Source organism: Schistocerca americana, chromosome 1 (assembly GCF_021461395.2).
Source record: "Schistocerca americana isolate TAMUIC-IGC-003095 chromosome 1, iqSchAmer2.1, whole genome shotgun sequence".
NCBI classification, from domain to species: Eukaryota; Metazoa; Arthropoda; class Insecta; order Orthoptera; family Acrididae; genus Schistocerca; species Schistocerca americana.
This window is the reverse complement of record NC_060119.1, coordinates 553,558,840-553,572,540: the sequence shown is the minus strand read 5'-3', so window position 1 is coordinate 553,572,540 and position 13,701 is coordinate 553,558,840. Positions and strand designations below refer to the sequence as shown.

At 41.1% G+C, this 13,701-nt stretch overlaps 1 protein-coding gene across 1 annotated transcript in view; it reads left to right on the top strand.

The window, feature by feature from the left end:
• LOC124576444 (serine/threonine-protein kinase S6KL) overlaps positions 1–13,701 on the top strand; it is a 194,900-nt gene that overhangs the window by 30,186 nt on the left and 151,013 nt on the right. Inside the window, exons 2-3 of the mRNA XM_047131207.1 lie at positions 2,223–2,335; positions 2,423–2,549. Of these exons, the coding sequence (XP_046987163.1) occupies positions 2,223–2,335; positions 2,423–2,549 (240 nt within the window). The remainder of the gene's footprint in view (positions 1–2,222; positions 2,336–2,422; positions 2,550–13,701) is intronic.

Genomic DNA, 13,701 nt, shown 5'->3' with positions numbered 1-13,701 from the left:
ATGTGTAGACACACTGTGACCAAAATGGTACTGAAACAGAAGATGACAGACTAAAGGCCGAAATACTAAATATCTTTTTCCAAAGCTGTTTCACAGAGGAAAACTGCACTGTAGTTCCTTCTCTAGATTGTCGCACAGATGACAAAATGGTAGATATCGAAATAGATGACAGAGGAATAGAGAAACAATTAAAATCACTCAAAAGAGGAAAGGCCACTGGACCTGATGGGATACCAGATCGATTTTACACAGAGTACGCGAAGGAACTTGCCCCCCTTCTTGCAGCGGTGTACCGTAGGTCTCTAGAAGAGCGTAGCGTTCCAGAGGATTGGAAAAGGGCACAGGTCATCCCCGTTTTCAAGAAGGGACGTTGAACAGATGTGCAGAACTATAGACCTATATCTCTAATGTCAATCAGTTGTAGAATTTTGGACCATGTATTATGTTCGAGTATAATGATTTTTCTGGAAACTAGAAATCTACTCTGTAGGAATCAGCATGGGTTTTGAAAAAGACAGTCGTGTGAAACTCAGCTCGCGCTATTCGTCCACGAGACTCAGAGGGCCATAGACACAGATTCACACGTAGATGCCAAGTTTCTTGACTTCCGCAAGGCGTTCGATACAGTTCCCCACAGTCATTTAATGAACAAAATAAGAGCATATGGACTATCAGACCAATTGTGTGATTGGATTGAAGAGTTCCTAGATAACAGAACGCAGCATGTCATTCTCAGTGGAGAGAAGTCTTCCGAAGTAAGAGTGATTTCAGGTGTGCCGCAGGGGAATGTCATAGGACCGTTGCTATTCACAATATACATAAATGACCTTGTGGATGACATCGGAAGTTCACTGAGGCTTTTTGCAGATGATGCTGTGGTGTATCGAGAGGTTGTAACTATAGAAAATTGTACTGAAATGGAGGGGGATCTGCAGCGAATTGACGCATGGTGCAGGGAATGGCAATTGAATCTCAATGTAGACAAGTGTAATGTGCTGCGAATATATAGAAAGATAGTTCCCTTATCATTTAGCTACAAAATAGCAGGTCAGTAACTGGAAGCAGTTAATTCCATAAATTATCTGGGAGTACGCATTAGGAGTGATTTAAAATGGAATGATCATATAAAGTTGATCGTCGGTAAAGCAGATGCCAGACTGAGATTCATTGGAAGAATCCTAAGGAAATGCAATCCGAAAACAAAGGAAGTAGGTTACAGTACACTTGTTCGCCCACTGCTTGAATACTGCTCAGCAGTGTGGGATCCGTACCAGATAGGGTTGATAGAAGAGATAGAGAAGATCCAACGGAGAGCACCGCGCTTTGTTACAGGATCATTTAGTAATCGCGAAAGCGTTACGGAGGTGATAGATAAACTCCAGCGGAAGACTCTGCAGGAGAGACGCTCAGTAGCTTGGTACGGGCTTTTGTTAAAGTTTCAAGAACATACCTTCACCGAAGAGTCAAGCAGTATATTGCTCCCTCCTATGTATATCTCGCGAAGAGACCATGATAATAAAATCAGAGAGATTAGAGCCCACACAGAAGAATACCGACAATCCTTCTTTCCATGAACAATACGAGACTGGAATAGAAGGGAGAACCGATAGAGGTACTCAGGGTACCCTCTGCCTTACACCGTCAGGTGGCTTGCAGAGTATGGATGTAGATGTAGATGTAGATGATGAAATCATTTGAATTATCTTGAAGTTGAGGAAATAACTAGTTTTGAAGCATTACCTGTCACAGTTTTCTTCCTGAAGAGGGAACTAACAGCACCAATGTGGCCATGACTGAAATGTGTACCCAGACTGTTCAAATTTTAAACTGTTGTCTGTCCAGATACGTTGGAATTATGGTGCTACCTTTTGTAATTTGGAAGCTGCAAATGTTTGAAATCTGTTGCTTCTTTCTGAATAGCCCTGTACTTGGAGATGGGAAATGGTAAACATGTATGGGTTTTATTTTGATGAATTTGGTGCAGCAATATGACTAAAAGCCAAATTAGATTTGTGAACATTCCGAATCACTGTTATGTTTCTAATATATGAACTTAAACTTGATCTCATCTTCTTGACCCATATTAAGTGCATTTCATCTCTTAGGAGGAGCAACACATTCCAAAATAACCACTTGCAAATTTATTAATTTATCAGTTAGTGTTTATACAGAAATTCACACCAGAGCTTTATGTTTTACTATGTGTTTCTTCCTATTTACAGTTTAGCTTGTCATCTTTTGTGAAGGACCTAAGTGGTAGATCGTTTGTTAGTGCCACAAGCCAACAGTCTACATATAGTGTGTCAAGGCCTTGGTCAAGAGTATCACGGCGCAGGTTAGTGAGTGAAACTAACAAGTAATTCTTTAGTTTAAGGACAAGTGCTTGAGCTTGATATATTTATCTATTGGTGGCCTTTTTCAGATGGAATAATTCAACACTCACAGATCCTCTTGAAGCTTCAAAGACTGCATGGCCTGTGCCATACATAGAAGCTGCATTTCTTCCAGAGTTTAAAATCAAGGGTGATGTTACTGAAAACAGCTTTGAGGTAATTAGTATAATGCTACAACTGTTTTTTTTAATGTTTTGTGTGTGTGTGTGGGGGGGGGGGGGGGGGGCGTGTATGAGCATTATTTTCTTCATCTTGAAGATGGGGTGCTGGTACCACGGCTGAAAAATACTGTAAATTCTTCATTTCCAACAGCTTTTTTATTTACTCCTTCTTACAGCGCAGCCTGTTTTACAAAATGTAATTTCATTTTAAAGCGCATCTGTCCTGCTTATCTCCTTCAGTTGTTGTTTTCTTTCCTCTCGGCTCAACTCAAAAGTCCATTAATACGTTCGAGTGACCCCTAAGTTGTTATTGCTATTTAACCGAGTATTTATTTACCATGAGAATTACAAAGCAAGTTTTAAGCTTTTATCATATGGACCATCTTCAGGTTAGTTCATTCCTTCTACTGTAACCAGATTTAAGAACAATAGCAGTTCATGCATGTCAAGGCATCAAAGGGAATTACATTGTCGCCCATTCCAGGTGACAGTTGCTGTAGATGTTTATGTGTGCTCGAAGAAAGCGTATGCCTGCAAATTACGTCTTTCACTTCTTCATGTAGATTGAGTCACTTGTCACCAGCCGGCCGCGGTGGTCTAGCGGTTCTAGGCGCGCAATCCGGAACCGCATGACTGCTACAGTCGCAGGTTCGAATCCTGCCTCGGGCATGGATGTGTGTGATGTCCTTAGGTTAGTTAGGTTTAAGTAGTTCTAAGTTCTAGGGGACTGATGACCACAGTAGTTAAGTCCCATAGTGCTCAGAGCCATTTGAACTTGTCATCGCCATCAGCAATGACAACTTGCAACAAATAGAATAATAATTCACTGAAAAACTTGCTGCAATCGTGTTTAATGCTTGCATTTGCTATGACATTCACAACAGAGTGCTCATTGGTTGTTGGAGAATGAGTGACTTAGAGGTGCAAAATAAGCTTAAACTCTACTGCATCATTCGTGTCTCCAACTATAGTAGTGCATCTATTCATTGAGCACACAATAAGGCATTTTATGTATAAGTAATGAGTAGAAGAAGTGATGTGATCCAAAGTTGGTCAGTGTAAAAACATGAAATTGGCAACCACCAAAGCCTTCTATTTTGATCCTGACATTAAGTAAGTAATCTTTTAAGATTCGAGAGTGATCATGGTTTCTCCAAGGCACAATGTCGTTTTCTATTGTTATTTTTGGTTTATGCATGAATGAAGTGTTGGAGATTGACTATGGGAACTGTCCCATTTTGTTGTTTTTATTGTTCCTTTTCTGTACTTTTTCTACTGTCTCTACACATTTTCTTTAGTCTTGACTGATTTTTAAAGGTGAAGGTGTTGTTAATTCTGGTGATTAGAATTTAACATTTATTATTGAGTGTGTCCATCAACCACAACACATCTACTAATTAGCATCTTCAGCAGCTTGCAGTTGCTGCAAGGTTTTGTTGATCTTTTCAATGTCCTCTGAGATGGATGTACTAAGATGGTTTTTAGTATGTAGCCACCTGCATCTATGCAACCCCTTTTTTGTCGTATCTGCAGGACTATCTCGATGGTCTGGCAAAACTGACTATGTAGTTGAGTAAAAGGTGATCGCAGTAATTGGTTCTCTCCCTGCACATCTCTGGGTTCTGTCTTGTTATCTATCATAGCTTGTTGCTTGTCAAAAGTACCTTCAAGCTACCTGATTTCATTTTTTACTGCCCAAATATTGAAATATAGCCTGAAAGTCCACAAGTGGTCTGACACAATCACGTCTGGCTTGCATGAATAAAACTCCTCCCATACCTCAAGTGCTTCCATCATCGTGCACCAGCTCATCAGTCCCATTAGGATGATTATCTTCATGCTCCTTTTTCCCATCATCATGGGCTTGATGCCTGCTGCTGGAACTGCCTTTCCTTGTCCTGGGATCAGACCATTCCATTCCCTAAGGGAAAGGAAAGCCTAACGTTAGTTTATTGTCCCACCTCAGGCTCGAAGCGTGTAGTGATGCGTCAGGTTGTGACTGTGCAGCCCAGTTTTTTTTTTTCCTCATATACATTTCAATTAGTTCCTGCTTTCTTTTGGGAGAGACTGCTGACAGAGGAGGTAGCAGATCTATGACAGCTCCAGTACATTTAATGATGATGGCACCTTAATCACGTGAAATGGCCCCTGATAACATATAACAAATTTCTTTATTGTCTCTTTAGGTAGATAAGGGTTGGTTATCAAGACCCTTTGGTGTACCCAATATTTTGGTAATACTGCTTTTTTGTTACGAGCCCCCTCCTGTTGCTCTAAAGCTTATGAGTTCAGTTTCTGTAATTGTCATCAAATCGCTATCAAACATTTTGAAAAATATTTTAGTTGTGAAGCATCTTCTCCCTGGGGTGGCTTGACAAAGTCAAAGGACAAAGGCATATTTTGACCAAAATTAACCTTATGTGGGAATAGTTCCATGCTCTGATGGACTTCTGAGTTGTATGCCCCAATTACATCAGGAAGTAGACCATGCCAGTCTGTGCACTTGAATGACATAATAACTTAATATTTTATTTATTGTTCTGTGATCATCTCAGTACAGCTGTTCAGCTGTGTGTGAAGCATTGGTCCATATTTCTGTAATACTCAATAAATGTCCCAAGTGTTTCATTAGGTCAGACATGAAATTTGTCCCCTGATCAGTTATGATGGTTTAGTGTGTCATACTTCTGCAACCTTTGATTCACCAGTGTTTGAGCTACTATTTCTACCTATTGGTTAGGCATGGCTATCATACCTATAAAATTTTAGAAGTGACTGGTAAGTGCTAGCACATACTGGATTTCTGCTGGTGTGCCGGGAAATGGTCTGCACACATAAATTCCAATCATTTGAAAAGGTTTACCAGCTTCAGGTACTCATTGTAATGAAATCTTTCTGTGGCTTTGATCTGCTTTTTTGGCACATGAAATGCAGTTCTTGATGTGATGCTCAGTATCTTGCTTATGTATTATCCACCAGTATGTTCACGACACTCTGCATTCTGCTGCTGTACATCCACATGATTGGACCTGTCAGGAGCTTGCCTCAGTACTTCTGTTCATAACTCAGCTGACACTACCACATGTAACCCGCATCTTGTTTGCCTTGTGAATTGTTGACAGTTTGAGTAATTACTCTGTGCTTGCCTCCAAACATCAAAATTGACACCAGCACATTGCAAAATATGAATTTTGCAACTCAGGCCATCTACATTTATGTATGACTGGCCCAGATGATGTATCACGTTATAATCAAATTCACTGAGATGTAAACCCCGCCTTGTCAATCTTATAGGTCTTCAAGACCTAGTAGCCATCGAAGTGCTGCGTGATCTGTAATGACCTCGAAATAATCTACCTTACGAATAACATTTGATATGTGTTATAACAAGTATCAGTGTAAGAATTTCCTCCTCAGTTGCTGAATAGTTTTTGTCACCTGAATTTAATTCCCTAGAAGTGTAGGATGTGGGATGCTCATGACTGTTGATTTAGTGATTCAGAACACATCCAAGAGCAAAGGTGGTAGAACCACAAGATAATATGAACTGTTTTTGAAAACTGGTCTTAAAGATAATAAGTCTCTTAATTCTTGAGATGTCACTTCACAGCCTTCAGACCCTTGAAATATTATCCCATTGTGCAATAACTGTGTAAGTGGTCTTGCAGTTTCAGTTAAGTATGGCACAAATTTTCCATACAAATACAACAGGACAAGATACAACTGTAACACTATAATTGAATATGGTGTTAGAAAATTTGTTACTGCTTCCACCAGACAAGAGTCAGTGCACACACCATTCTGTCCAATGATGTGTCCTAAATAATGAACTTCAGTCAAAATGAAATGGAAATTCTTTAAACTAAGTGTTAGTCTAACTGAATGTAATTAATCAAAAACTTCATGCAATCATGGGAGATGAATTTAGTTAATATTATTATATGATCCAGATGTACGAGGCACTGTTTAGACCTTAAACCTCTCAGTATACCATCCAAAAGCCCCTGAAAAGTTGCTGGCACATTGTTTAGTTTGAAAGGCACGCACTGATACTGATAATGCCCAGATGGGGTGGAGAATGCAGTTTTTGCTCGATCTTCAGGTGCTACCTCTAACTGGTGATATGTGGACCTAAGGTCCATAGTCATGAAGCATCAGCATTTTCCAGATAATCTAGGATATCATTAATGTTAGACATAGGGTATGCATCTGAAACAGTTTTCTCATTCAAGGTGTGTGGTGACTTTGTTTGGTACAGTGACTACAGGTGCCGAACACAGACTAATACTAGGTTTTGTGATGCCATCTCTCAGCTGTTGGTTAATGAATTCTCCCATAATAAGCTGTGTTATTCTCTATAAATCCCTGTAGACAGGTGCTTTGGTCTCTGATGGAAAGTGATACTGACATATTCGCATGGCAGGCAGAGGCCTAGAAGGGTCAAATAGGTTACATATTCCTGCAACATGTTCTCCATGCTTTCCCTGTCTCTCTCCTGCAGATGTGCTACTTTTCTTTCCTGTGCAGACAAACTGATGGACCGTTTGAAGCTGCACAGTAAGGCAAGAATTATCTTTCCACCTCATCGTCATCCACTATTTCTAAAATAGCTACTGAATACCAAGTGGTAGTTTCATGTCATCATGGCTGAAATTATCAGTACTTATTGGTACCACTTTATGTCCTTTAATTTCCTGACACAGGACAAGCTATGTTGTGCAAAACACTGAATTTCATCCAGTTCCTCATTTTCTGACAATGGACCCACCAAACACAATTAATTTTAGCAGCAGATCATCTGCCACATCAACCCAGATCAATCTTTCAGTACTTCTTGGTATAATATCCCATGATTTGAGTCTAAGGGACCTACAATGCCGTTTATGTGACTCCCTCTGGCGTAGAGGTGTGTGTTGGAGCAGTAATGGTTTTCCGGCTATACATTTGAGATGAAACGGAGTCCTATCCAGCTCTATGACATGCCATTTCAAACAAACTTTAGCATGATGCATAACTAGGAAATCCAACCTGAGTACGACATTATAGCCACTGCCCACCTTAGGAAGAACTTCTACATCCATCCAGAAGATACACCTCCCACTCGGAAGCTCATTACCGTTGACCTAAGTGAATCTATATGACCCCCACCTACACCTCTCAGTGTCCAGTGTGGTGGACTTAATTCAGCTTCTCCAAGTATACCCGTCCTGGCTACAGGCACCTTACACCTTATATCCAATAGAAATTTGCCTAAATTATTATTCACACACCTGGTCAGATGAAGATCTGCTACTGACTCTTCACAGAGGTGCCCCATGCTAACCCTCAGCTGGAGTGTTGCACAGTAGCCACAGCACCCCCTATTTCGCTTAATGGTGGGTTGCATGGTTATTTGGAGACTTTGTTCCATGCCTGTGCAAATTCCTGGTGCTACAGTTCCTGTCTGAGTGCCCAAACTGCCTGCATGTGCGATGCTGTTGCTCCCTACAGTTCCCTTTCACATGTCCTGTGCAACCACACTTACTGAATGTCCATGTTAAATACTACCTTCCTTTCCTTTGCCCCAGCAAATGCATCTATTTCTGCTAACACCACTACAACCTCAGTTGCTTCATTCAATGTGTTTGGCGACTTCATTCGTACCTTCCACTAAATATCAACATGTAACCCCCTCTAGTATGTATCCAGGACTCTTTGTTCAGCTTTTTGCAGAAATGCCTTGTTCATTTTGTCATTGTTCATGAGTTTGTACATATTGACATTGATTTTATGATTGCAATTGGCCAAACTCTCCTGGTATTCTCCATGTTTGTCATTGTTCATGAGTTTGTACATATTGACATTGATTTTATGATTGCAATTGGCCAAACTCTCCTGGTATTCTCCATGTTTCTTCCTTCAATACCTATCAATTAGCCCCTCCTGGAGTGCATCATAAGATCGAGCCTCTCTTAACTTCTCGTGGCACATCAGATAAACTATAGCATCACCTGTTAGCTTAAGCTGGGCCTCACTTAATAACTGATCTTCACCCTCATTCCCTAAGGACGTCCATTATGCAGATTATCCAAGAATACAAATATATCTTCCCCTGTTTTCCCAATACTGGGGTACTTGAACCAAGGAAAGGTCTAGTAGTGAGTGATGTTTCCCATTTCTCCTCCCTTAATTGAGCTAACACCACAGTCCATACTCTTGTGCAGGTGTGAAATATGTTTAAGTGGACAGTGATCTTGTAGCTCAGTTGATTTAGTATGCTTTGCTATGCCGCGCTTTGCGCTGAAAATTCCTTACCTGATCTTCTGTATACATAATGCCTATTAGCTACCAGTACAAATATACCCCCAAAATAATGCAAGATAAGGAAAGAAAGCAGACAACCAAACAGAACCCAAAAGAATTATTAAAACATGACACTTACAGGTAGCATAGCGTGGGATGACCTGTTGTTGAACTTTGGACATCATGCATCTTCAGTCTCAGCAGGATACTGACACTAATTGTAGGAGATACAGGAATGGCAGGTAGTTGGCTGTAGGTTGCTGCCAATGAAACAGGAGGTCCAACAATTATGGAAAGCACTGATGAAGTACAATCCTACTTTATTAACAATGCATACAATGGATAGCCATTTATTGCACGAGGCTGGGTGTTTTGGCCCATGGTTGCTGACCGGGTGCTTGTGGCAGTTGCTATTGCTGCATTGCAGCATTGCAGAAAGGCCATAGTACCGGCTTGCACCATGGAAGGGAATGATGGGGAAGATCCTGGCCGTATCATGCTGTGAGCCCCAGAGACCTGTGTTGTAACCCTGGCAAGGCAGGGTAGGCTGGAACCCCTCGTCTTGTCCCATCGCCTGGTGGCATGCTGAGCATGGCTCCAAGGGCGGGCACTTAGTTGAGGGGCAAGGGTTTGGGGCCAAGTGGTGGCAGAAGCAGCTGCATCATTTGGATGGGACAGAGCCTCACGGACTGACCATATATCACAGTCTACAAAACTGATGAGTGACAAAATGATGTCAGGATCGGGCGTAAATGTGATGCCGTTTGCTGTTTGCTTGATGGTGGTGTCATTAGTGTGTCGTGTGGAAGCCTCTCATTGTGGCCATATTTGGTAAGGTATTGTTATCTTCCTGAAGGGGGCCAGGTTTTATAACTGGCAGTAGGTCACTTGCAGTAACCGTTTTGGGTTGGCCAGGTATGTGGTTTGATACAACACCTTACTCAGCTGTGGGACGGCTGCATGATGTATCTCTATTTCCACACCTAGTGGCTTCCTCTGCTTCAGCCTCTGTTCTGAATCTTGAGTTTCTACATCAGGATGAGAACTGTATCATAATGGAGTAATTTTTTCCAAGAGGAATACTCTCCAATAACTGCATGACAATGAAAAGAATTCACAGTGACCTTTGAACTAGATGCCTGGGAGCAGGTGGCAGAAAATGGGTGGTTTATGCTGACCTTATGGATCTCCTCCTTTGCATGATGCATATGGAAGTTGACATCAAAAAATCTCTGCAGAGTTATTCATAGGTGAAGAGACCACATGCCATGCTCTTATATGAGTGTGAAATATGTTTAGGTAGACTGTGACCTTGTCATACTGTTGATTTGGCACTCTTTGTGGGTAAAATAAATCAGTATTAAATTGCAGAAAGTTTATTCTAGGTGGGTTTTTATCCTAATGCTGCCTTTGCTTAACTGGGGTTCAGATTATTGCCATTGCCATTAAGCTACAAAAACATATTAGACACTGCAAAAAATAATATTCCACACCACTGCTTTATCCTGAACTGTTTTTCCTTGTCAGATGCCATTTTTATGTTTCCAGGTTTCGGGATAGAGTGGTACAGATTGCCTGTTGTCCATTTACAGAGTTTGTGTGGAATGCAGAGTGTTAAAACTTTGTGAATCCTTCAAATTTAGCTCATCTTTAAAAACATATACCTACATCTCACAGAAGTACCTTTGTTTTTACTTTTGTTGATATTTATCTTACAATCTCATTTCCAGACACTATTCATTCTGTTCAACAGATCTTCCAAGTTCTTTACTGTCTCTTACAGAATTACAAGAGTCAGTCAAAGAGTAATGCCTCCTTTTTTTCTTTTAAAATAAGGTTTGTTAAGTGAAAAATTTGAATTTGGTGCCATTCTCCAGAGCTGCTTCCCCATTCCACTGAAATAGTAACTTTATGCAACAGATGCCAGTACTACAGTTGCTTGATAAAATGGCCAACATCAATGTTCATATTAGACAGTATTCTGTGACAAAATATTTGAAGGAAGAATGTGAAATGTTCATTTGTGGAAAAAATGTTTATGATGATGCAATATGGATTCAGTTTGAAGATAGGAGGCCGTGAAAATGTCTATGGAAAAAAAAAAAAAAAGCAAAAAGAAATGTATCAAACAATGGAAATTCCAGGATGGAATGTAGCAATATTATGAAAAGGATGGTTGCTACTCACCATATGGTGGAAGTGCTGAGTCACAGATGGGCACAACAAAAAGACTGCCAGAAAGTGAGCTTTCAGCCAACAAGGCCTTCATCGCAAATAGACAAACATGATCACAGTCTCCGACTGCTAAGGCCAGACTGCCGTGTGACAGTTTGGCCTCAGCAGCCAGAGACTGTGGTCATCTGTGTGTGAATCGCATTTGTGTGAGTGTGTGCGTATGTTGTATCTTTCCGATGAAGGCCTTGTTGGCCAAAAGCTCACTTTCTGACAGTCATTTTGTTGTGCCTACCTGTGACTCAGCATCTCTGCTGTACGAAAAAAAAAATGTATTTCTTCTTCTTGAACTTCTACTCATTTTCATAATTTCTTCTTGGTTTCCTTTAGTGCTTGCTCTACATTCAGACTGAATGACATGGGGGATAGGCTGGAGCCTTATCTCAGTCCCCCTTTCACATTCTCCATTTCGTATAACTGCAGTCTGGGTTCTGTACAAGTTGTCGGTAGCCTTTCTCTCCCTGTATTAATAACTTTAGACTTTTAAAAAGTGAATTCCAGTCAGCATTTTTGAAACCTTTTTCTAAATTTATAAATGCTTTAAATGTGTGTAGCTCTGGTGTGGTATAGTGGTTAGAATACCTGACTTTCACCCAAGAGGGTCAGGTGTGATTCCCAGTACTAGAATGGAATTTTGGCCACCTCCATAACTGAGTGGTCAGCATAGATGGCTGCCATGTGGAGGACCGGGCTCAATCCCCAATACTGTCAAGGATTTTTCTTTTGTGGGGGGACTGGTATGGGGTACACTCAGCCTCAAGAGCCCAATTGAGGGGCTACTTGACAGAGCAATAGTGGTTCCATGATCTGGAAAGTCAACAAAACAGCGGGGAGAGCAGTGTGCTGATCACATGTGCCTCCATACAGCATTGAATGATGCCATGTGGCAGATGATGACACAGCAGCTGGTTGACATCCTTCTGGCCTGGACAAGAAACCAGTTATAAATGTGGGTCTGCCTTCCTTCACCCTATCTTTTAAGACAAGCCATAGGTTCAATAGTGCTTCACGTGTTCATGACATTTCTTTGGAAGCCAATCTGATCATCTTCCTGGTCAGCATACACCAGCTATCCTCTGCTTATGTACATAATTCGTTTTAGTGTTTTGCAGCTGATGGTTCGATAAGACTCACACCTGTCAGATCTCGCCTATTTTGCATTGTGATTATTACATTTTTCTTAACATCTGAGAATATTTCACTTGTCGCATGCTTATCAGGGAGAACAGATTTATCTCGGGGTGGTTCTCCTGAAGATGTTAATAATTCTGAAGAAATGTCTTCTACCCTGGACTCCTTGTTTTGGCTTAGGTCTTTGAGTGTTCTGTCAAATTATTCTCATAGTGGCTCATCCCCATTCTCATATTCATCCACTTCCACTTCTATTTCTATAATGTTGTCTTAATTTTTTTTCTTTTATAAATTTTCCCTCCATGTTTTACCTTTCACTTCTTTACTTAATACTGATTTGCCATCTGAATTCTTGTTCATACAGCTGCTTCTCCTTTCCCCAAAGGTTTCTTTAATTTCCCTATATGTGGCATCTACTTTTCTCATAGTCATGCGTGCTTCTACAGCTTTGCCTTGGTCGTGTAGCCATTCCCAACAATTTTTTAGATATCTATATTCCCTTTTGCATCCTTCATTTTTAATTTTCTCCTTTCATTAGTTAAATTGAAAACCTTGTATGCAATTCAAGGATTCCTACTGGACCTAGTCATTTTTACTACTGTTTATTGTGTTCTTTATTTGATCTTTCAAAGCTGGGAAGTGACCTTCGAATTCTCCTTTGCTACTGTGAGGTGATATCACAAATGAACTATTTTCTGAACTCGGAATTCTACACACATCAAAAAAAAGTTTTGCATCATCCTGGTTCCCAGAACTCCTGAAGACAGTTGTTGACTGTGGATATTGTATCACAGACACAGTCCCTTTGACGGTTGAGAGATGTCACTAAACCCGCCCAAAGATGTAAGCAACCAAGCATGAGCAGTGTCTATTGGAGGGGGTCCGACAGCCAATCAGTTCAAGACATTCTACCAGGAAGGAAGTACATGGCTCATGTTGTCTGTAGTTCAGCCACGCCTAGATGGTCAGTACCGCGGTTCGATCGCCCATGCATTGTTACTTTGTGCCAGGAAGGGCTCTCAACAAGGGAAGTGTCCAAGCATCTCGGAGTGAACCAAAGTGATGTTTTTCAGACATGGAGGAGATACAGAGAGACGGGAACTGTCGATGACATGTCTCATTCAGGCTGCCCGATGGCTACTGCTGCAGTGGATGACCGCTACTTACGGATTATGGCTCGGAGGAACCCTGACAGCAACACCACCATGTTGAATACTGCTTTTCGTGCAGCCACAGGACATTGTGTTATGACTCAAACTGTGTGCAATAGACTGCATGATGTGCAACTTCATTCCCAGTGTCTGTGGCGAGGTCCATCTTTGCAACCATGACACCATGCAGTGCGGTACAGATGGGCCCAACAACATGACAAACAGACCACTCAGGATTGGCATCATGTTCTCTTCACAGATGAGTGTCACATACACCTTCAACCAGACTATCATCGGAGACGTGTTTGGAGGCAACCCGGCCAGGCTGAATGTCTTAGACACATTGTTCAG